Source organism: Sciurus vulgaris (assembly GCF_902686455.1).
Source record: "Sciurus vulgaris genome assembly, chromosome: 10".
NCBI lineage: Eukaryota > Metazoa > Chordata > Mammalia > Rodentia > Sciuridae > Sciurus > Sciurus vulgaris.
Window position 1 is genome coordinate 138,704,634 of NC_136470.1, and position 25,286 is coordinate 138,729,919.

A 25,286-nucleotide genomic window follows, 5' to 3' on the forward strand; every position below is an offset into this window, starting at 1 on the left:
AAATAAGGTGAAACATCAGCTCACAAAATGGGAGAAAAATCTAATAAGACTTGTAACTGGGATATATAAGGAACACTTACAAATCAGTAACTTAACAAAGGCCAATTAAAAGTGAACAAAGAACATGGACAGTCATTTCTCCAAGATATACAAATAACCAATATACCCATGAAAAAGTATTTAATATCACTAGCATTTGGAAAAATGCAAGTCAAAATCACAATTAGATAGCACTTCGCATACACTGGGATGAAGAAAATCAACAGGAACACACCCAGTAGGATGGCTACTACCAAAAGAACAAATGCTGGTGATGATGTGGAGAAATTAGAATCCTTCTATGATTTTAGTTGGGCTGTAAAACGGGGTTACTGCTATGGAAAATGGTTAAAAATAGGCCTACCACGATCCAGCAATCTCCCTTCTGGGTACATATGCAAAACAACTGAAAGACACCTCTGTATGTACATGTTCAAACAGCAAATTCACTGACAGTATCTGACAGATGGAGTAACCCAGATATCCACCAATGAATAAATAAAGAAAATGGAACACATGCATACAATGTGTGCTATCCAGATGCAAAGACGAAGAGGATTCTGTCACACCCTGCAACATAGATAACCCTTAAGAACATTGTCAGTTCTACAGACCTGATTTACAACTATGTGAACATACCCAACTCTACTGAACTGTATACCTAAAAAGGGTTCATTAAGATGGTAGATTTTATGTGTTTTCTATCAAACACAAAAAATAGACATATAAGAACAAATCTTGTTGAATATTTGGAGAAACTAGAACCCTCACTGACAGTGAGAAGGTAAATGGTAAACCACTATGGACAGCAGCCTGGCAGTTCACCAGAATGCTGAGTTACATATGACCTAGCAATTCTACTAGAGGGTACACCCTAAAAAGAAAAGAAAATACACATTCACAAAAACCTATAAGCAACGTTCACAGCCACATCACTTGTAACAGCTAAAAAGCAGGAATAACCCAAATGTCCACCAGCTGATGCACGAATAAATGAAATTCCACACGATGGAATATTATTTAGCAATGAAAGTAAAGCTCTGAAACACTCTACCATGAATGAACCCTGAAAATATAATGTGAGTGAAAGAAGCAATCACAGAAGACTGCATGTTGCCTGATCTGATCAGATAAAACATCCACAAAGGGCAAAACTGCAGAGACGGAAATAAATTAGTGGTTATCTAAAAGCATAGGTTTCTTTTGGAGGTAACAAAAATATTCTCAAATTGGATTGTGGTGATGGCTACTGTACAGGACTGTGAACACTGGGAATTCCAGAGGAAGGAAAGGGGAGGATGTAGAAGCTCCTTGCATCCACTTTATGTCAGCATTCCCATCACACTTACCTCCTCTCTCAACTTTCTGATGAGCTCTGTGTCGTTGTGATGGGTTTTGATTAGCTCAGCTTTACCACTGGCAACGAGGGATGCACTTTCAATTAGATCAGGTCGTAAAGTACCTTGGGCAAGGAAAACCTCCTCTGGCTTCAGATTCATCTCTCCAATCACCTCATTGGCAATCTATAACCAATAGTAAAACAGCTTTAGAGATGAATCTTCCTAAACAGACAGCAGTATTTTATACCTACGCTGAATGTTTCAGTCTTTATGCAAAACCAACCAGGATATCAAATTCATCAGCCCCTAAGAATACATGCTTTCTCGTGATTCAAAAGGTATGTGAATATTCCCTTCAGGAGCCTGAAATCTAACCAGAGATACCCAATAAATTAAAATTCAATATCATCTGAAAACATCTACTTTTAAATTTTGAACAATAACCTAGCAACATACATGTTTTTTAAACATCAAGAGTTTCTAAGAGTTTGTAAAAACAATACGTAAAGTCTCAGCCACAAAAATAGATACCCGAAATTAGCAAATTTTGTTATCTGACATAATGACAAAAAAAAAAAAAAAAAGACAAATAACTATGATCCACATAAAGAACAGTTCGAGGATACCAAAAAGAAAGGTACCTTAACAAAAGTGTCACCAATGATTTTTCTTTTCTCCTCTGGACTTGTAGTCATATTTAATGTTTTGCTAATTCTTTTCCGAGGGGTCCTATCTTCGTCTGAGATTGGTAAAGTAGTTGTTCCATTATAGAAGGAATGAGCAGCATTAATCACTGAGAGAGAAATGAGAGAAGCGTTTTAACTGACAGACTTCAAAAATTATAAGTAACAAGTTAAATAGAAAGAAAACCTAGGTAGATCCACTGATCTCCCCAAACCTGCCTACTTATTCAAGAACCATTAAGCCAGGCGTGGTGGTGCAAGCCTATAATCCCAGCGGCTCAGGAAGCTGAGGCAGGAGGATTTCCAGTTGGGAGGCTAGGTGGGGTGACTTAGCAAGACCCTGTCTCCAAATAAAAAATAAAAAGGGCTGGGGATGTACCTCAGAGGTAGAGCACCCCGGGTTCGATCCCCAGTACCAGAAAGAAGACAAGGGGGGAGCGAGCACAGCTCTATGGCGGGAGTAAAAGCACAAGCAATCCACACAGTCCGCAGTTGGGCACAGCACAAGTCCATCAGTGAATCTGTGGGTCTTTCCCTTAAGCTGGTCCATTACCTGAGCGAAGACACCTCCAAACTCCTGCCTATCAGCATTCCGGCTGTTGAACAGAGGACGTGCGAGGCAGGAGTCAGTCTTCAGCATACATATTTTTACTTCATCCTCTTCACAGAGAACCCGGCCTCCATCCTCAACTATACCCAGTGCTAGTACACCAAGGCCAGAGCCTCCCCAGAGAAAACCACCCAGTCTTACAATGCGGAAGGGCAGGGACATCTGCTCCTGTGTTCAGAAAAAGAGATGTGCTTCTCCTATTTTTAAACCAACTCCTATTTAGGCTCATCCAGAAAGTCAACCAAGTACAAATTACTAAAATATTTGCCAATTTCACAAAAACATGATCATGTGAAGATGCTGCTGGGGTCCTTCCTTCCCAGGACTTTGAAGAGGGCTGACAAGTCAGGGGTTCTCAAGCTTGAACTTCATTAGCTTAGCTAAGAAAAACCAGCTAGGCCTCTGTCTTCTACCATCCAACACTTTGCTAAAAACCTGTCTGCTATACCTGTTCCTTGTCTTACAACCCTGTACTTGCTTTATGCCTGCACTGCTATTTTAAGTGAATTTTTTAAAATACTTTAAGATGTTGACAGATATACACTTATTTCTGTGGTGCTGAGAATTGAACCCAGTGCCTCACACCCAAGCACTCCACCACTGAACCATAGCCCCAGCCCTATTTTAGTGAATTTTGAAAAAGCAAAAATACTGTGTCTACTTCACACTTACCTACAAGTCTTCATTTTACAGTCTTTTGCCTTCAATTCTTATTAATTAAACAATATGTACAATTTGTATTATTAAACTACTGACCTCACTTCACTGTATCTATCAATTATACCTTGAGTATAAATGATATCCACAAATGTCAGTATCACGAAGGACTAGAATTCTACTACTGTTACAATCGCCCTCTCAAGTGTAAGTGACTGTGGACTTTTTTTTTCCTCCCCAAAGATGGAGTCTTTCTGTTTGCCCAAGTTGTTTTCAAACTCCTGGGCTCAAATGATCCTCCTACCTCAGCCTTCTAAGTAGCTCAGACTACAGGTGCATACAACAGTGCCTGGATGACTACAGACCTAAATCCTTCTTCTCTGTACAAGAGCATGACTAGGAGAGAACAGTTGGAAAATTGTTAACTTACCAATTTAAGCATGACTGTAGGAATAATAAACAGTTGAAATTTATATAGGGAACACTCTTGAACCCAAGGTAATTATAATGTAAAAATAAAAAATCATTTTCAACTTCAAGCTCATGGGAAAAACTACAAGTGGTTAAGGCAATGTGATCACTTAAGCCACAAAGCTTGATCCCATTAAACAAGTCCTAACATATAAATTCACTTTTCTATGGCCCACTAATACCTTTGACCTGAATGCCAAGCTTTCTGAGGGCCTCTTCCACAGACTGGCTTTCTCGTTTCCTCATGAAGCCATTATCTATGTGCACGGCAATGACTTGATCTTGGTTTAATGCACGATTCAACAAAGCTGTACAAACTGTTGAGTCTACACCACCACTGAGTAAAACCTACAAGGTAAAATAGGTAAAGCAAAATAAGCATAAAGAAAATAATCACACCATTTGACCCAGCTATCCCACTCCTTGGCCTATACCCAAAGGACTTAAAATCAGCATACTACAGAGATGCAGCCACATCAATGTTCATAGCTGCTCAATTCACAATAGCCAGACTGTGGAACCAACCTAGATGTCCTTCAATTGATGAATGGATAAAGAAACTGTGGTATATATATACAATGGAATATTACTCAGCCATAAAGAATAATAAAATTATGGTATTTGCAGGCAAATGGATGAAATTGGAGAATACCATGCTAAGTGAGATAAGCCAATCTCAAAAAACCAAAGGACGAATGATCTCGCTGATAAGCAGATGATGACACATAATGGAGGGGTGGGAGGGGGACAAGAATGGAGGAAGGAGGGACTGTATAGAAGGAAAAGAGGGGTGAGGGGGAAGGAAAAAATAACAGAATGAATCAAACACCATTAGCCTATGTAAATGTATGATTACACAAATGGTGTGCCTTTACTTCATGTACAGAGAACACAACATGTATCCCATTTGTTTACAATAAAAATAAATTTAAAAATAAATAAATAAATAAAAAATAAATAAACACCATCACCTCGTCAGATCATCCCTAAAAGGACTGTTAGTATCAAAGCTCAGGAGCAACGCAATGCCCAAAGCTCACCCAGTGTTCAGGAGCCCAGCTCTGGGTTCCAACATTACTGACATAACCACACAGCCTGCCAGAGGATAAGCTGCTCACCAAGACCTTGGAGGAGCCAACCTGCTCCTTGATCTCCCGAATGCACTCGCGTTCTCTGTTCTGCACCGTGAAGGTCCCGCTGCACCCAGCAATATCATAAAGGAAGTTCTTCAGTATTACTTTCCCATTTTCTGTAAGGCCAACTTCAGGATGGAACTGTGCTCCGTATAATTTTTTAGACTCATTTGCTATACCTTTATAGAGAAAATCATCACAAAACTTTTCAGGTTGAAAAGACTCAACTAATACCCACAATTCATTCCCCAAAATCTCTCTGTTTAAATTACTATAGTTTAGTGGATTTTTTTTTAGTTACATGGAAAGACAAAACATAAAAGAAGATCACACTGCCATAATCTTCAAGGTTTCCCTTTCATATGATAATGAACAGGCTGCAGGGCACTGCAGCAGCCTTCAGGTTGTCTCACTGCCTTCTCCCTTCTCCCCAGTGCAACTGCCACGCACACGTAATGCAGTGACTCAGCTTAGTTCTCGGTCCCACGTGCCTTTCACATACAATGTGCAATGACCAACCTCCTATCTAAAAGAATCTCACAATCGGCATTTCAGGATGCTCTCCGTGCTTCTCCCTTGGACACTATTCGGGTGTCAGTCTTTGACCCACTCTTCTCCTCTCCGCACTGTAACCCTGAAATTAGATCAAGTCTCTCCTTTGTTCAAAGCCCCAACTAAGAATAAAGTGGAAGACTGCAATGGACCAAAAGTCCTGTGCTGTGGACCACAACGACCTAACTCCATCTCCTGCCACGTCCTCCACCTGCACTCTGCTCTATGTTGTCATCGTCGTCTTTTTTTTTTTTTTTTGGGGGGGGGGCAGTGCTGGGGCTTAAATTCAGGGGCACTCAAGGGGCACTAACCACTGGGTCACGTCCCCAGCCCTATTTGGTATTTTATTTAGAGACAGGGTCTCACTGAGTTGCTTACTGCCTCGTTTTTGCTGAGGCTGGCTGTGAACTTGTGATCCTTCTGCCTTAGCCTCCTGAGCTACTGGGATCACAGGTGTGCGCCACTGCACCCAGCTGCTCTGTGTTGTCTTAAATGTGGTCCCATCCCAGGGCCTCTCTACTACTGTTTTTTCCTTCACCAAATATCAGGAGGAGTCAGCATTTATCTTCTTCAGGTCCACTCTGTCTTATAGGAATACCTTCTCTGAACATCCTAGATAAAATGCGCATGCCTGGAATTCCAGCTACTTAGGAGGCTGTGGCAGAAGGATCGCAAGCTGGAGGCCAGCCTGCGCAATGTAGCAAGATCCTGCCTCAAAATAAAATTTTAAAACGAGGTGGGGATGTAACTGAGTGGCAGAGCCATTTGCCTAGTGTGTGAGGCCCCAGGCTCCATCCCAGCACCTCAAAACAAATCAGCAGCATTCCAATCGCAGATTCTGCCACTCCGGCTCCACACCACCGTTCTCAATGCCAACACCACTGACATCTGACATAGTCTGTACTTGAGTCATCTACCATCCCCACTCCCCAGTTTCTGCCCATGTTGTTCATTCCTAATCCCTGACACCTAGAAAGTGCCTGACACAAAACAGGCAGTCAAACTTGTTAAATGAATAAGCACACTGAGCCCATCCCCAATGCACACCTCTTACACAAACAGGTCTTTCAGGATGACAACACTCCTCGTCACTCCTCTGCTGAAGGACTAGTTTTTGAGTAACTGCAGACAGACTACTCAACTCAGTTCATCCATGCCAAATCTTTTTTCAACTTACCAATCAGGTTTGGCAACGCAAACATAAAGAGCTTTATTGACAAACCCATTTTTTTCTTTTACTGATTTTCAGGGATATTAGTGATTATTTACATTACAGTTTATTTTTGATATTTTTAATTTTTTTTTTAGTTGTGGATGGAACTTTATTTTATTTATTTATTATGTGGTGCTGAAAATTGAACCCAGTGCCTCACACATGCTAGGCAAGTGCTGAGCCACAACCCCAGTCCTACATTACAGTTTTTAAGTAAGCAAGTCCAAACCCCAAACTGCCAAAATCCCTCTTCCTCAAAAAAAGTTGACAACAAAAATAGTTTCTAGAAAGGACAATACACTGAATTAAAGTTTTAAAATTTGCGGGATACATGGGGTTTCTATGTTTTATTAAAGCCCATTACTAATACAAAAAAAAACCATTCTTATATGGACATGCCAAAACACAGGTAATAACTAGCCAACTCTGGTTGACAAAAACATCTTGAATGCTTTGGTATTTTGCAAAAATCAAAGACATACATCTAATAATGGCATTAAAAACAAAAACTATAGTGATAGGAGAAACCACTCTCAAATTTTTCCTGAGTTATGAAGTACAGTACTTTATGTTTGAAAGCTTACATTGGGATAGATTTTGTCAAAGTATTTTAAAGTAAGCCAATATGTGACTTCTGGATAATTCTTCTAATATTAAATTCCCTTCACTAATTAACAGTTGATCTTATCACATTTGAAATATCTTTAAAATCAAAGAGGACAACACACAGAAACACGCACACTTTGCAGATATTTCAGAGAAGATCTACAAAATTTATAATTTCTACCTGCTACAATGTTCCCAGAACGTGCCACAACCTTGAATCCATCAGCGACTTTGTCAACACTATCTCCATGAGTAAGTAGAACAATTTCTTCCTTCTGAAGGCCCCTAAACATAAAAAGTAAAACATTACAAATCTCAATTAAAAGTGATTAACAGGCTCTTTTGCTTTAGAAATATAAGCTTGACATATGTGTACAAGAAAACAGATGTTAGTATGTAGCAGTGCAACACAGTTGGAATTCAAATTTATGTTATTATACATAGGCAAATAAAGGATATTAAATCTCAAAAAAAAAGAGGAACTCCATACAAAATTGAAAACAAATATATGAAGTTGGCAGTATAACCATACCAAAAAAAATAATTTCTAAGTCTATGAAATAATAATTTCAACATTACAACACGAATGGGGTTTATCTTAAGAAGAGAAACATTTCAAAGACCTTCACATTTTATCCAGCAGTCATGGTAGTCATGCCAAGAATGACAGTACTAATATCCTACAGCTGTGTCAATACAAATATACAAGTGTTGTCAGTTAAAACAAACAATAACTATTGCAATTAGTAGTTGCAATGTTCACTTTAAGAGTAAGGAGATACAAAAAAAAATTGAAGGAGTTAGATAAAAACTCTATAATCTTTCATTTTAATTGGAAATTATATATGCTAATAATTTTCTCCTTCTTAACACACTGCACCTCACTCCACTCACTGAAAAGTCCTACAAACAGTAACAAACTCACAGCAACATGGAGCTCAAGTGCCAAGTAAATCAGTGACATTTAATTAAGGGGAAGGAGCTACTACAGACCAAAAGAGACTTACGTAACATTACACACATCATGTACAGACCTTCTCTGGACTCTGAGTTAGACCAATCATGAAAAGATACTGCTTACATCACAGGAAAATGTGAAGGAGGACTTGGTATTAAATAATGGTAAGGAATAGCACATGAACTAGAAAGACAGAGAAGCATTAAATATTAAGAGATCTTTATGTATAAAACCTTCTGTGGTCAGCACAGAGCACAGAAAATCCAAAAAGGAAAGGAGAGAGACTAAAACTTAAGTGTCTGGTCTTTTAAAAAACAATGAAATGTCAAGCCAATCAATTTGAGCAAACTTATAAACGGCTCGTTCACTTTTTTGTGGCTTGAACCCAAGACTGCACATCAAGCACACACCCTCGCCAATGAGCTGCACCAGCAGCCATCGTTCATCAAGTGTCAGATTAGCAACAAAGCCAAATTCACTCATCGCATTAAGAAGACTGTACAGCAGACCACAGTTCTGCCTCCACACAAAAAAGGTGAGGGGGAGAAAAATAAAAGACATTTAGTAATGAGTCCACAAATGAATGGCTTGCCAAGCACCCAGAAAGAAAGGGGTGCAGGAGCGCCTGCATCCAGCAGACACGGGGCAGTTCGGCTCTGACCCCTCACCACATGTGGCACACTCACATGTAACATCTACAAACGCGGGCACCACAAGACAAGGCGCTGACCACACAGGTGCCTTGGGGCCCTTCCCGAATGCCCTCCTCACTGTTGACGAGCATCTGGCCAGCCTGTGTGCCTTGACAGGCACCTGGAGGACACACACAGCAAGCACACTGGGGTCCTCACTGTGTGAATCACACAGTCTTCGATTTAAAAAACAACAGTACCAACTTTTTAGTTGATCTAAAACTGTTCTTATTCATCTAAAAATATGATACCTGAATAATGAACATGTGTTATCCACACTGATGTTGAAGACGCCATCTTCTCTGACACTTTTTTTGTGCACAGTACCTCCAAATACCTTATTCATCATCTGTTCAAAGAGAAAATGAATTAACCTTAATATGAAAAGAAAAACACCCATTGTTATGTTAATTTAATCATTTACATTCTTTTCTCAGGATCCCTGTTATATTTGTATCCCAAAACACAGGGAGTTTGATAAATGTAGATAACTTGGTATTATTACATATAATTATAGTCATTAAGAAGCATGATTATTACACAAAATTGGATTAGAAATTTGACCTGAGGTTAATTTCTGTTAAACACTGGAAGATTTTCTATTTGGTATAATTAATTCATCTTTTAAAAATAGAAATGTCTTTAGTATTTACATCAGTTTAATTTAAAAAGTGACTTTGAGCTTAGAAGAAAAGCCAAAGCAGACAAAAAGAACTGTGGTACTAAGTCAGGAATTTAGACAAGTGTAAATTCCTCCAAGCTTTTAATTCTTTGGCCCCAAAGGAACAGCCTGAAAGCCTGCAGGAACTGTGCTGCAGATGGGGTCAGCAAGAAAATCCGGCCTTTCAATCAGCCATCTGTCCAAATCCCATTCACCTACAGACTCTTATTTCAAATGCTCTCTTCATTCCACCCTTCCTTATGTTCACCTTTTATTTTCTTGGTATCGAGGATTTAACCCAGGGGTGCTTAACTACTGAGCCACATCCTGGGTCCTTTTTACTTTGAGACAGGGTCTCACTAAATGGCTTAGGGTCTTCCTAAATTGCTGAGACTGGCCTTGAACTTGGGATCCTCCTGCCTCACCCTTCCAAGTTGCTGGAATTACAGGTGTGCACCACCATGACGAGCATTCTTACTTATCTTCCCACATAACCCAAACCCTCCATCCACATTAAACACACACAAGATGGTTGTAAGCCTCAAGTCTGCACTGCCAGAACCACTTCAATTCAGTTTGCCTGCTGCACAGCAGAAGCTTAAGATGGTGGCCTGCCATGAGCCACAGAGACCTACCCTGCAAGGTAGGAAAGGCAAGCAGGCTGATCAGGCCCCACAGAGAAGCGGTTGGAGGGCTAAAAAACCGTTCCTTCCTGAAACTCAAAAAGGCATATTCTTCAAAACCCTTAGCAAATGCCGCCACCTCTACATTATCTTCTAGGGAGTCACACTAAAGATTTGGGTTAAGTCTAGCAGTAAAGAAACATGCTCATCTTTGCCTAACCTGGGATTTTTCAAACTAAAAACTCATACATAAAACTTTCTACAGCAGATTAACATGCAATTTAGGAAACACTGGTGGTGCCTCTGGGGTTTCTATTTTGTCCCTGGTGAGCAGATGGAGAGCTCTCTCTGCTTTCTGGGTGCCATGTCTTGAGTTCCTTTCCTCCATCACACCTTTTCGCCATGATGTCCTGCCCCACCTAAGACCCAGAGCAATGGAACTGACTGACCCTGGACTGAACCTCTGAATCCAAGAGTTAAAATAAACTTTTCCTCCTCTAAGTTGTTCTTCTCATGTCCTCCAGTCAGAATAACAAAAAGCTGACTTATCTTTGGTTTCACTTCTCACCTCCCCTCATTCTCTAATCCACAGAAACTAGTAAAATGATCTTCAGGTCTCTTCTCAGCCCCAGGGGCCTATTAATGTACATGGCCCAGAGCTGTCATTTAACTTTGCTAAATGGAAATGAATACTTTCTTCTTTAGCCTCAAGGAACCTCACTGTACTTCTGCCTCCCATAATTTGCAACTATAATTAGAAGATAATTGAAAAATCAAAAAAACCAAGACTGTTGGAACTCTACATAATTTAAGAGTCTCAAAGATTTCTACAAAGCCCAGGGTTTGTAATAGTACATACAGCTATTTTAAATTTCTACCCAAAAGACTAACATCAGACTATCGTACAATGGAAAGTGCAGATGATCATAAAGACAATACATTTTACATCAGCAGGCCTGGCTTTCGCTAATCAATGACAGAAAAATCTGGTCTTGTAATTATACAGAAAACTGACATAATGGGGAAGTATGAAGCCACTGTCTCTTACATTAAGGGATCATTGTCTAGACAGATTTCATGACAAGCAGATCTTAAAAAAAGGCCTTGTGGAATGTTGTAACCCCCCCAACATTCCAGCAGCCATTTCACTTAATTATTAATTATTAGTACTACATGGTTAAAGTTGACCACTCAGGATGGGAGATCAAAACATCAAGCTGGGACAAAGGCATATTACAGAAAGAAAACAGCCAATTTCCAATATTCAACTTAATTAGGATGTAGGCTCTTCTAAGACTACAGATGGACTTTTCAGAGAATATCAAAAAGGAAAAAAATAGTGGGTACATAGTGGCCTGTGGGAGCTGAGACAGGAGGATGGCAAGCTCAAGACAAGCTAGGGAGATTTATCTCAGCATAACAACAATAAAAACCCTGCTGGGCATGCAGCTCAGTGATAAAGCACCCCTAGATTGATTCCCGTGTACCACCACCAAAAAAAAAAAAAAACAAGGAGGAAGGTAACAGCCTTTTACTAGGAAATGCTAATTGACTAGAAGAAAATGCTGTAGATTTTGTATTGTACATATATTTAGTGACCAGTGTTTTCTCTAAATCAAAGGGGAAATCCATAACAAATAAATTTAAAGAAATCAAACCCAGTATAGCCATTCTATTGGCCAACTTCTTTCTAATATTCTGCTCTTGTGTCCAGAACAGGGAATAAGAGACTGTGAAGGATATGGAAAATAAACATCCCCCCAAGAAAGGGGAATGATAGCCCCCAGGGAAGACAATGAGTCCCAGGAGAGAGAGGGTAAACATTAGGCCTTGGGCCCAGGACTTTCAACCCTTCCCAGTGGCAATGAGTCCTGGAGGGGAAGGCAAACACAAATGGGATCTAGGCTCTGTATTTTTATCCCAGTAACAATGAGTTTCAAGCTTTTATAACTGTTTTCCTGAGTTAAATTTTTAATCTGCACAACTAATTTCCTGACTGCCCAGCCAGCATGTCCCAAGTCTCTAATGATTAAGTCACACTGAACATTCTGTTATGATTAACTCTCATTAAGATCTATAAAAAACAGAGCCCTTTTGTAACCTGTCACCATTTTCTCCCCTGAAAGTGCACCATTTCCACGGCTGCTTGATAAAGACAGCTTGCTGATCTGAGGTCTGCTCCCACTTGAGGTTATTTCCGCTTACAGGCTGGGCATGGTGCACAAGCCTGTAATCCCTGCAGCTAGGGAGGTTGAGGCAGGAGGATTGAAAGTTCAAAGTCAGTCTCAGCAACTTAGGGAGATTCTGTCTCAAAATAAAAGATAAAAAGAGCTGGGGATGTGGCTCAGGGATTAAGTGCCCGAGTTTAATAAAAATAGTCAACCTTCTTATATAAACACTGACTGATATTTTTCCTCCTTTCACTAAAAGCTCCAGAGTCAGCTCGAAGAAAGACATGGATCTATTCACTTTGTGCTTTTTAAACAATTTCCCTTTATGCAATATTCATGTTAAAGCACAATAGAGGAGACTGTTTGTTTAAAAACAAAAAGAACAACTTCCTCTATTTTGCCCACTTACTGAAGTTTCAAATTATCCTTAATCCAAGGACTTAACTGAATCATTGGGAGAAATGAATACAATGTTATTATTATTAGGTCACACATGCAAGAATCTGAAAATTAACAGGTAATTCTCAAGTCAATCAGGGAGGATCAGAATATCAAGAGAAAATTAAAACCTTGGTACTTTAACAGCAATTTCATTTTTGTCAATTTAGGGTCTCACAGATCAACTCCACTTCTGCTCTGACCAGGCCTGTCTTTTATTTCATTACATTCTAAAATCAAAAAGTGGACAAGAGGGAGAAGAAGCCAAGACAATCCCAAAGAAAACAAGCCAATCTGTAGCTATCTATACTTACTGGTATTTTTAGCATAACAGAAAAAATAAAATGTCTTTAAAAAATAAAATGTCTTGCTTCTGATTTTAGAAAAGGCAAAATACTGTAACATGTCAACTGATAATAAAAAACTGAGGAACTAGATTCCTTGCTAACTCAATTTTCAGATGATCTTGTCAAATAAGATGTATTATTAAAAGTTATCTCTTTACTAGATAATAATTTCTTATAACCACCAGTGATAACTTTTCTTAAACTTAGCAATTTATATTCCTTATCCTCTCATAAATAGATCTTTTTTTTAATGTATTTTTTGTTATGTGGTACCTAGGAGCAACCCAGTGCCTCACACGTGAGGCAAGTGCTCTACCACTGAGCTACTGCCACAGCCCTAAACAGATCTGATTGAACAAAATTATCTCTGATCAGTGAGAATTCAGCATGTTACTGGCTCATTTTTATCTTTCTAACACCCTAACCAATGACATTGAACTATCAGGTAAACATATAACTATAAATTCAGAGTTAAGCTATAAGGCTAAAACACATACACCACCAAATGCTGGCAAGAATGTGGCACAGATTCATTTAAAAACTGAATAGTGCTGTTACGAGTGGTTACTCTTCTGTAAAGATTCCGTATCAGGTCCATTCTGTCCACTAGTATAGCAATTCACAGAGAGCAGTAATATGCATACCCAACTACATATCTTAGAGAGAGAAATATGTCATGAAAAGAATAAGATAAACATGGACTAGTCAAAGCAAATTTACAGATGTACCTGCATGCCATAGCAAATTCCAAGAACAGGCTTGCCAATGGTGAATATTGCCGGGTCAAACCAGGGAGCATCTTCTGCATACACAGAATTAGGTCCTCCAGAGATGATAATGGCACTGCAGATTTAAGGAAGAGTCAGTGAACACTCTCTTACAAAGTCTACTCTTTAACAAGTTCTTAATATCCTCAGCAATTTCCCCTGAGATCCAGGAGAGGGAGCCAAGTTCAGTTTTGTCTGGTGGCTCTCAGAATTCAGGCCAGTACTGTCATTTGGCTACATTACAACTTGCAGAGAATCCTCTGGGTTCACTTACCTGAGGAACTTCATGAATAAAGAAGAGGTACAAATTCAGGCCTATGTTCCTCACTTGGACACTGATCTTATTTGGCCCTCGACATTCACGCAAAGAAATTAAATCATTTTAATAATAGGAATATCATATGTACATTCCTATTCTTTATTTCCTTTAGGAAAAAAAATCTGACAACACTAGGCCCCACTCCTCCGGGCTATGAAGAGCTGTAGTCACAGTGGCTTTGCACCTTCAGACTACATGTGCACTTCAGTCACACATGGTGACTCACAACCAAAGCACACACACACCCTGTGTGCAATGGAAGGTACTCAACAGATTTGCAGACAAATCTAATTCTAATTAATCTAATTTCAAAGTAAGATGAATTGCAAGATCTAATCAAAATCTACTTAAAATAAACCTGGTTAAAATTTACTCTTTAGATAGAGGCTGCTAGTGTGTAAAGACATCAAATGTACTGCTAGGCTTCTAATAATTCAAAATAACATAAAAAAGTCAAACATAAAAAAGCAACTCAGCAAGTGAGGGCATGAAAAAAAAAAATATATATATATATATATAAAAACAATAATCTTTTTGAGTTCAAAAGCACCCTCTGAACTCTGTAGGTAACATGAGATATGGCATTCAAGGTCCTGCAAGAGAGATGGAAGACAACCTACTCAGAGGGCAAGAGAAGGGGTGTGGGAGTAGCCCTAAAGGTGGAGCATAACCTAGATCCTTAAAAATATAGAAGTCGAATTCTATAAAATGCCTTTAACCTTCAGTAATCAAGACTTCTAGATGATCAGCACGTTTAGTTTCCTAAAGGACAACCACCGTGGGACCGCCCGTGATCCTTCATTAACCTACTGAACAACTCAAAGTTAGTACTATTAAAAATACATGATGGCCTAAGCCAGGATAAAACTCAAGCAGCGCTTAAACCAATTATGAAAAGTCTTCTCTCTAAATCTTGAGAAGAGTTAATCTACCTTTCTGAGTCCTCAATTCCTAGTCTATTTTGAAACTAATCTGCAATAATAAGGCCCAACAAGCCACAAGTCATTCCGAATACCGATGCTATACATCAGGCAGACCGAGGTTCTTCACATAAGCATGTTCGGATGTCTTCGTGGCACAAAAGTAGCATTTAGTGTAGAAAGGAGGTCAGAGAGCCTGCCAGCAGGACGGCTGGCAGTCACGAGAAAGCCCGGCGCCGTAGCTCCTCTCCTGCTGCGCAGAGCAGCAGGCAGCTGCACCTGGCACCTGCTAGGAAGCCTGCTTAGCGTCCAGTGGTCAAGCACCTGGGTCTCTGCATTTTAAGACCTTTAGTCTGGGTTAATTTAACGGGGTGTTTTTCTGTGTGTTTCAAGCAAGCTTCAATGTTTTCAATGGGTGTTTCAATGAAGCTTGAGTATGACAGAGAATGGTTCAATTTCTTACTGATAAATCAAAGACAGCAGAGTGGGATGAACTCAAGGACCCCTTCTTACTCTACAACCCTACCATTTCAGAGAGCTGTCTTTAATCTGTATCCTAAGACTAGAACAAGGTTAAGTTTCAGTCTGCCTTTTTGATTTCCAATTCATTCTACTTCAGAAACCAAAAATCTCTCAGGATAGTGTATACATATCTGTGAGGTCTTCAAAAATTCTTTTAACCATTTTTTCACTTGAAAACATTAAGTTTTTAAGGAAAATAAAACACATCTAGGGAGAAGCACAGCACCTCCGATATTGAGCTGAAGGACAGTTCTGGTAAGAACTGCAGTTGCCTGCTTCTGGAAGACAGCCAAGAAAGGAGAGTAAGCTGTGAGAAAAGCACGGCCCTCAGCAGAGTGACACCAGGTGGGAGCCAGGCGCTGCTTGAGCACAGGCACAAGCTGTGGGAATCAGCCCTTATATTAGACAAAGCTTTCGATTTTTTTCCTTGCTTTTACCCCAAATCAAAGTCATAGAAAACTTCTTGTAAAACTGATCTTCATGGTTTTCATTAAAAAAATTCAGTGCCCAAGCAAACTAATAAGTAACAAAATATTGCCTGCTGTAAATCTGATCTCCTCTTAAAAACATCAATGAAAAGTCTACCGGAATCCTTGTTCCTTTATGGCAAATGCTGGTGTTTCCAAGGGGAATATTTCAGACTGCACGAAGAGCTCCCTCACTCTTCGGTCTATGACCTTCCCATACTGAGCACCAGCATCCAGGATGACAACAGCGCCTTCATAGTGGTGGCAGCCATCCTTAAGGTCTCCTCCAGCATTCTCCAGCTGCAAACATTAACACAAACATCTTAATTATGAGAATCACAGCTACTTAAAAAAATAAAAATAAAAAAATGGTTCACTGTCAGTTCCAAAAACACACAGAAAGGAGAACCGTTATCTTAGGACACTGAGTTGTCAATTCAAACCACTTCTTTTAAAGGGAAGATTTTAATACATATCCATGTTACTAGCATCAAACCAGACATGAAGACCAGTGGAAGAGAACAGAAGACACAGCGACAAGCTCACAGATAGTCATCTGATGATGCTCAACAAAGGTGCCAAAAACATGTTAGGAGAAAAGATAGTCTTTTTAACAAATGGTGCTAGAAAAACTGGATATCCATAAGTGGAAGAAGGAAACTAGATCCCTATCTCTCACCCTACACAAAAGTCATCTCATAGTGCATCAAAGACCTAGGAATTAGACCAGAAACTGCAACTTCTAGAAGAAAACAGAGTCAACACAACAATATACTGGTAGAAGTACTGATTTCCTTAATAAGATCCCTTAAACTCAAGAAATAAAATCAAGAATCAGTAAGTGGGACAGCATCAAATTAAAAAGCTTCTGCACAGAAAAGGAAACAAGTACATGAAGAGAAAACCTACAGAATGGGAGAAAATCATTGCCAGCTATCCTATGAGAGGGGATTATATCCAGAATATATAAAGAACCCAAAAATCGGGCTGGGGAGATAGCTCAGTTGGTAGAGTGCTTGCCTTGCAAGCTCAAGGCCCTGGGTTCGATCCCCCCAGTACCACAAAAGAAAAAAAAAAAAAAAAAGAACCCAAAAATCTTAACACCAAAATTAATAAATAACCCAATCAATAACTGGACAAAAGACCTAAGCAGACATTTCTCAAAAGAAGAAATACAATGGCCAACAAGTATATGTAAAAAAGGTTCAACATCTCTAGCAACAAGGGAAATGCAAATCAAAATTACATGGAAATTTCATCTCACTCCAGTCAGAATGGCAATTATGAAGAATACAAATAAAAAATGCTGGCAAGGATAAGGGAGAAAAAGTACACTCATACAATGTTGGTGGAACTACAAATTAGTACAACCAGTCTGGAAAGCAATAGGGAGCTTCTACAAACCACTAAGAATGGAGCCGGACACAGTAGCACACTCCTGTGATCCCAGTGGCTTGGGAGGCTGAGGCAGGATTACAAGTTCAAAGTCACCCTCAGCAACTTAGGGAGGCCCTAGTTTTATTTAGAGGTCCCTAAATAAAATATGTAAAAGGGATGGGTTTGTGGCTCAGTGGTTAAGTGCCCCTAGAACCAAAAAAAACGAGACTAAGAATGTAATCACCATGATGTGATCCAGCTATCCAACTCCTCCGAAAGAACTGAAATCGCCATACCATAGTGATTAGGAACATCAATTTTTGTTTGTTTTGGTACCAGATATCAAACCCAGCGGTACTTTACCACTAAGTATTATCCCCAGCCCTTTCTACTTTTCATTTTGAGACAGGGACCCACTAAATTGCTTACGCTGGACTCAAACTTGCAATCCTACCACCCTACCCTCCCAAGTCTCTGGGATTACAGATGTGGACCACAACTGCCCAGAACATCAATGTTTATAACAGTGCAATTCACAATAGCTGAATTATAGAATCAGCCCAGATGCCCATCAATAGATGAACGAATTAAGAAACTGTGGTATAAATACACAATGGAGTTTTAGGTCATCATAAAGAATGAAATTATGGTATTTGTCAGTAAATGAAAGGAAATAGAGAACACCATGCTAAGTGAAATAAGCCAGACTGGGAAATAAAAGGTCATATGTTTTCTGGCAGGCGGGGAAGCTACAGCAAAACAAGCGGGGGAAAAGGTAGGGAAGGCTGGGATGTAGATCAGTGGTAAAGGGACCCTGGTTCAAGCCCAGTACCAAAAGAAAGAAAAAGAAAAGCAAACATTAACTTGCTTGCGAAAAAACAAATAAATAAATCAATCATCAGATGCTTGACAAAGGTGCCCCAAACATACTCTAGAGAAAAAACAGCCTTTCTAACAAATGGTGCTGGGAAAATTGATTATCCATATGTAGAAGAAAGAGACTAGGTGGGCTGGAATGTAGCTTAGTTGATAGAGAACTTGCCTGGCATGCACAAGGTCCTGGGTTCAATCCCCAGCACCACAGGAAAAAAAAAAAAAAAAGAAAAGAAAGAGACTAGAGCCTGCACAAAAATCAAATCAAAGTCCATCAATGACCCAGGAATTAATTAGGCCAGAAATTTTGCAACTACTAGTAGAAAACATAAGGTCAACATGCCAACATATGAGCTAGGTAATGATGCCCTCAACAGGTCTCTTAAAGCTTAAGAAATAATACTAAGAATTAATAAAGAGATAGCATCAAATTAAAAAGCTTCTGCACGGCAAGGAAACAAAGAATGAGAAGAGCCAACAGAATGGGAGGAAATCTTTGCCACTCTTCAAAGGATTAATGTCCAGAATATATAAGCTCAAAAAATTTACCACAAAAAAAAAAAAAAAAAAAAAAATCAACATACGGACAAATGAACCAAAGAGACTCTTCTCAAAAAAAAAAAAAAAAAAAAAAAAAAAAAAGAAACACAAATATTTGAGAAATGTTCAATATGTTAAATGTTAATCTTTAGCAATCAGGGAAATGCAAATCAAAACTACACTGAGATTTCAACTCACTTCAGTCAAAATGGCAAAAATCCAGAATACAAATAACTGCCATTGAAGATGAAGGGAGAAAGGCACACTTACACACTGCAAGTGGGACTGTGAATTAGTACAACCACTAGGACATCAGCATGGGGTTCCTCAAGAGACTAGGAATGGAACCACCAGATGACCCAGCCCTGCCACTCCTCCTTGTTTATCAAAAAGAATGAAAAGAAACAAGAGTGCAGTGGCACACACCTCCAATCCCACCTACTCAGGAGGCTGAGTCAGGAAGAGTCCAAATCTGAGGCAAGTCTGGGCAATTTAGAAAGACCGAGTCTCAAAATAAAAAGGGTTGAGGATGTAACTGAGTGGAAGAGTGCCTCTGGGTACAACACCCCCCCCCACACACACACACACACGAAGACAAAAATCCCATTTATTATTTTTTTAAAAAAAAATTTTAAAGGCAGCATACTATAATGATACATGCACACCATGTTTACAGCAGCACAATCCACAACAGCCAAGCTATGGAACCAGCCTAGGTGTCTGTCCACAGATGAACGGATAAAGGACATGAAGGAAATGCACACAAGGGAGTTTTATTCAGCCAAAAAGAAATGAAATTATGGCATTTGCAGAAAAATGGATAGAACTTGAGAGCATTATATTAAGCAAAACAGGCCAAACTCAAAGTTAAGAATTGTATGTTTTCTCTCAAACATGGAAGGAAGCTAGAGAACAAAACATATAAAAGGAAAGAAGACTCTCAGAAAACAGAAAGGAGGCAGGGCAAAGGGAGGTGCTGAGGGATAAAATTGATCAAATATATGCAAGTGTGAAGTCACAATGAATCCCACTATTGTGTGTAATGCACCAATAAAAATTAATTTTTAAAATGGATAATTTATGACAATTTCAAGATTTTATAATAGCCTTATTAGCACAATTATTAGCTCAAAAAATATTAATGTATATACATTAGGCTTGAATTTTCGCCCAACTGTAAATACACATCACTAAAAATCAGAGCCAAACTCAGAACAGCAAGGGGTCCAAGGGTGAAGGGACTACACAGACCAGTTGGTCAGGACTGTCCTAATTTTCATTACTGTTCCAGTATATCGCCCAACTTTGGTCTCAGATCTTTCATTTAACAACATATTATCAGGGCTGGGGAGATAGCTCAGTCAGTAGAGTGCTTGCCTTGCAAGCAGCACAAGGCCCTGGGTTCGATCCCCAGCACCGCAAAAAAAAAAAAAAAAAAAATTATCATGCAAAATTACATTAAGGCAGGAAGGGATGAGACTTTCGCTCTACATTTCCACCTCTGCCACTGCCTTGGCTAGTACCCTGTGGGCTGCAGAGTTCTCTCAACTTCTGCTTCAGGCTCTGAGAGCCAAACACAGAGAACAAGTCTCTTTCTGGATACAATTCAGCACACTTGGAAACTGGCATCACACCAGGGGTGCTAGCTATGCAGTCTCAGGTGACGACAGATACACAAAAGAAGTTGCAGTGCCCACCAGACTTGGTCCACGTACCAGTTGTGCTCCAGCCATTCCACAGTTTGCAAGATACACAAACCCTCTAGGCTGTCATCATGAGCTGGGTGGAGCAGACAAGGTCAGACGTCTGGGATACACAGGAAAGATGGTGAACGCTCCTGTGCGTGGTGTGTAGGGTAAACCAAACACTCTTGCTACAGGTGTTCTGACATTTACTTATTTACTGAATTGTGAAATCCACAATTATTTGTTTGGTAACATTTTGAAGTAATATTATTATTTTTTCATACTTCCTTTTATGCTCAAGTGTCTCCATTTAGGCACTCAGAGTTTATGGTTGGTCATGCTGCTACAACCAAACACTTCCTTCCTAGAACATTATAATGAGAATCTCCAGTATAAAGACTTAACATAAAAGTATCTCGTGGGTCCTCAAAACCATGAACCTGAAGCCGTGGCAAGGGTCCAGCAACAAGAAAACCAACTGTCGAGGTATCACTAAAGCAAAGCATTTTTCAAACCACTGTGATTTTTGAACAAATACAAAAATGTCTTTATTCCACACTAAGCATGGAAAAAAATAATATTCTACCTAACTTGGCGTCACATATATGCAAGATTTAAAACTCTACGAAACAATTCCTTCCTTGATTCACAAAGTGCTTCAGAATTATATATTAACCCCGAGAGCTGCGCTCATGTTAAGCATCTACACAGTTTAGACAGAGGCATAAAAACAAAGTACCATAACAAGAAGAGTTTATATTTTGCACAGCAAATAATCATTCCTTACTTCAAACAGTATCCTCTGGATTATACTTCAGTAAGTAATCTTAAAAATAAGTATAAGATACATGTGAACAAGTATAGGATAAGTCTGTATTTAAAAAACACGCCAGGAGCTGTGGCAGATGCTAGTAATCCCAGCAACTTGGAAGGCTAAGGCAGGAGGATCGCAAGTTCAAGGCTAGCCTCAGCAACTTGGCAAGGCCCTAAGCAACTTAGTGAAACCTCATCTCAATATAAAAAATAAAGAGAGCTGGGGATGTAGCTCAGTGGTAAAGCATCCAAGTTCAATCCCCAGTACCAAAAAATGAATAAAAGTAAAAATAAAAGGCACAGTTCTTGGGTTGGAGATTTAACTCACTGGTAAAGCACCTGACTACACACATACCTTCTTGTTCAATCCCAGCACCACACACACACACACACACACACACACGCACACACACAATTTTCTTAAAAAGACAATTATTATTCCAAGAGACAAGTTGGCCTATTCTAAAGGTAAAGTCATCTGAGGTTCCTGGAGAAATTTCAGAACCTTTCAAATTTAAAAACATACTACAAGAAAAACCATTCCATTTGCAATATAATTACAGAACAAAATATGAAGGGAAAAAAATTCATCTTTGAATTTTGTTCACAAAACAATTATAAAAGGTGATAATTATTTAATTCCCATGCATCCCAGATAAAAATTCCAAGTTATAATTCCATTAAATTAAAAACCTTAGTTTTGGAAGTTTCAATTTTAAAATTAACATCATTAGGGCTGGGCATATAGCTCAGTGGTAGAGTGCTTGCCTAGCATGCACAAGGTCCTAGGTTCATTACCCAGCACTGAAAAAAAAAAAAAAAAAGAAAAAGAAATTAACACTGTTCAATACCATTCAAGAGTCTATATTACACACCATCAGCAGATAACACCTTTAATTCAAGCATGATACACCTTGCCATAACATCTAGGGAAAGTACCATCCTACTCCAACCAAGAGGCTTCGGCTTAGACAAGGGAACAAACAGCAGTAAACTAGACAAATCACACAAACAGCCCACTGATAACACTGCCTTCTCAATAAAACTGGAGTTATGTCACACAGAACCTTGCCATAGTTGGAAAAAGTATTTCAAGAAAAGCTGACTCTTCATGCTTGTGTTGATATGAAATGAGACCTTTAACTTAATATCACATCAATTCCTTAACTAAAAAATACTAATCCACCTTGGATGGTTAACCAAGTAGCCTGGAAGGAAAAAAAAAAAAAAAAAAGCTAGATTCTAATCCCAGCTATGACATACAGGTCTTCCCAGCTCTAAAATACTGTGTATGAGACCAAAGAAAATATCCCAATTCTTTTACAGCATTTAGGTCACTCCTAGTTTCTACTGTACAAAAATGCCATTTTAGAAAACCGTGATAAATGTACCAGAAATAGGAATCAAAGCTGGCCCTTTCCCAAATTTTAATTTATGAACTAGGAATGTACACACAACGTACAGAAGCACAATTAACAGTACCCTGAGCCAGTCTAGAGCACTGGTACTTTACTCACATGGGAAAGTGGTTCATGGGAAAGTCCCTACGGAAAAGGGACTGCTACTCAGACTTCCAGGTGAGTCTCTTAGAAAATCTTACTTCAATTATTTACACTGTGCATATTTCCCTATATTTAACATATCTTTAAATATTTAGATTGCTGGCTTGTCGGGCATTTTCCCGCCCTTAGGAGTACATAAAAATCATAGATATGATTAAATACGTTAGTTCCCCAACTGCTCCTCTTGAAAATGCTTCCAATTTGATCCACACCTAATCGTTGAAATACTTTTGTAAAATGCTTCATTTCCACCTTAAAGGTATAAAGGGCCTTTATATAAAACTTGGTTCACCTTGGGCTCACACCTATCAAGCGGATCAAGATTTTCTTACAAATTCCGAGTCAAGTAAACGCAGGCGGGGGGACGCGATCTCAATGTCCGTCTGAGACAGATAAAAATAATCTGGACACGAATCGCCAACCTCCTAACGTCCACTGAATTCTGCGAGAACATCTTCCGGACGCACTACGTAACTCCGAAGCCCGGAGCCCAGGTCTGGGTCCTTCCACTGCCAAAAGCTGATCGCCTCCCCGCGTAACGACGGTCTCCCGGCGAGTCGCAGGGTCTGCGGCCCGTCCGCGCGGCTGCGAGGTCCGAGCCCGCCTCGGCCGCCCTGCCTCGCTGGCTCGCAGGTGTCACCAGGTGCAGCGCGACCCCCGCGAGCCGCCCCGCAGGTCGCGCCGCCGGGACGGGCACTGCAGCACGACTCGTCCCCACGCGAGGCCACCTCCCCGCCCTCCAACGACATCCCGCCACGTGCCCCCGAAGGCCGGCCACGGCGGCGGCGGCAGCACACCTGTCTCAGGTGCGGCGCCCTCGGACCCGCGGCGACCCCGCGGGAGGGCTCCCCGGCCGGGCGAGGCGGGGTCCGCGGGGCAGGAGGCCGGTTCCCGAGCGGTCGCGCGGACGGGGCGGCCCCGGCTCACCTGCCGGCCGCGGCCGGCCGGGAGGGGCGGGGCGGCCGGGGGCGGCGGGCAGTGCCAGGCGGGAGGCCCGCCTGCTGCCGCGACCCCGCCAGGGCCCGGCCTCCGAGGGCCTCGGCCGGCCTCCGCGGGCCTCGGCCGGCCCCCGCGCCCCCAGGCGGGAACTCGCCGCCCGGACGCGCAGGCGGAACCAACAAAGCGCCGCCGCTCCTGGCGCAGGCACGCGGCGGGCGAGCGGGGCGGCCGGGGGGCTGCCGGGCGCCGGGCCCGGGCGCGGGAGGTGGGAGTCCGCGGAGGCCCCGGGTCGGGCCCCGCGCCGCAGCGGGCGGGAAGCGACCAGCGCGCCCGAGGCTGACCTTGGAGTCTCCGTTGCACAGAGCCATCGGGGCCGCGGCGGTGTGAGCTGCTGGAGGAGCGGACGCCGCGGAACGAGGCCGAGCGCGAGGCCTGGAGGCGGAGAGTGTAGAGCCGGAGCCGCGCGCGGGCCCAGCGCCACGGGAGAGCAGCGCCGCCGCGCGCCTCGCTCGCTTCCGCCTGGCCGCGAGGCGGAGCTGGGGCGGGGCCAGAGCGGGCCACGCCCTCTGGCGGGAGGAGTCACCGCGAGGGCCGCCCGCGCGGCGTAGAGGAAGCGGGTCTCCAGACCGCCCTGGGGAGGAGTCCGCTGGGCCTCGTGTCCCTCGCCTCCGCCTAGAGGAGGATCCTGCTCGCGGGCGCCTCAGCCCCTCTAGCCCGGAGGCGCCGGAGCTGCCCAACCACAATCAGACCCCGGCGCACGGTGGCGGACCCGGAGGAGCAGCCTCTGCAGAGCTGCACCGCGTGGCGCTCCGCGGCAGCGCGGCCTAGGCTCAGCCTGACGCATATCGGAGGGGCCCTGGCTGCTTCCTGCTTGGAAAAGTTTCGTTGTCACAGTCAGGGGGCGTCAGTGTGGGATTGGACCATTTCGATCCTTCAGAAGTCCCACAGCCAGGAGCGGTGGCGCACTCCTGTAATCCCAGAGACTCGGGAAACTGAGGCAGGAGGATCGCAAGTCCAAGGTCAGCCTCAGCAATGTAGAGAGACCCTGTTTCCAAATAAAAAGCGCTGGATATGACTCAGTGGTAAAGCGCCCCTGGGTTCAATCCCCAAGGGTGACGGGGCTAGAGAAGCATCTACAGCAGGAGAGGCATGCCGCTGCTGGATAGGCTGCTGGGCCAAGAGACTCATCTTGCAGCTCTGTTTGCATAGCAAACAAGCTTTTTATTAGGATTTTTTGGAGGGAAGGAGTAGCAGTCCCTCTAGCTACCTATCAAAACAAGTATTACTTTGAACTTCGTTACCCCAGGA

At 41.5% G+C, this 25,286-nt stretch overlaps 1 protein-coding gene across 1 annotated transcript in view; it reads right to left on the reverse strand.

Moving 5' to 3' along the window:
- The window catches only part of GMPS (guanine monophosphate synthase), a 38,144-nt gene extending 13,643 nt beyond the window's left edge, over positions 1 to 24,501 (reverse strand). Inside the window, exons 1-9 of the mRNA XM_079101551.1 lie at positions 24,320 to 24,501; positions 16,308 to 16,489; positions 13,923 to 14,037; positions 9,206 to 9,303; positions 7,486 to 7,589; positions 4,919 to 5,112; positions 3,983 to 4,148; positions 2,021 to 2,172; positions 1,389 to 1,562 (exon numbers count right to left, since the gene is read on the reverse strand). Of these exons, the coding sequence (XP_078957677.1) occupies positions 1,389 to 1,562; positions 2,021 to 2,172; positions 3,983 to 4,148; positions 4,919 to 5,112; positions 7,486 to 7,589; positions 9,206 to 9,303; positions 13,923 to 14,037; positions 16,308 to 16,489; positions 24,320 to 24,346 (1,212 nt within the window). The 5' untranslated portion in view covers positions 24,347 to 24,501. The remainder of the gene's footprint in view (positions 1 to 1,388; positions 1,563 to 2,020; positions 2,173 to 3,982; positions 4,149 to 4,918; positions 5,113 to 7,485; positions 7,590 to 9,205; positions 9,304 to 13,922; positions 14,038 to 16,307; positions 16,490 to 24,319) is intronic.
- Positions 24,502 to 25,286: the final 785 nt, after the last annotated feature.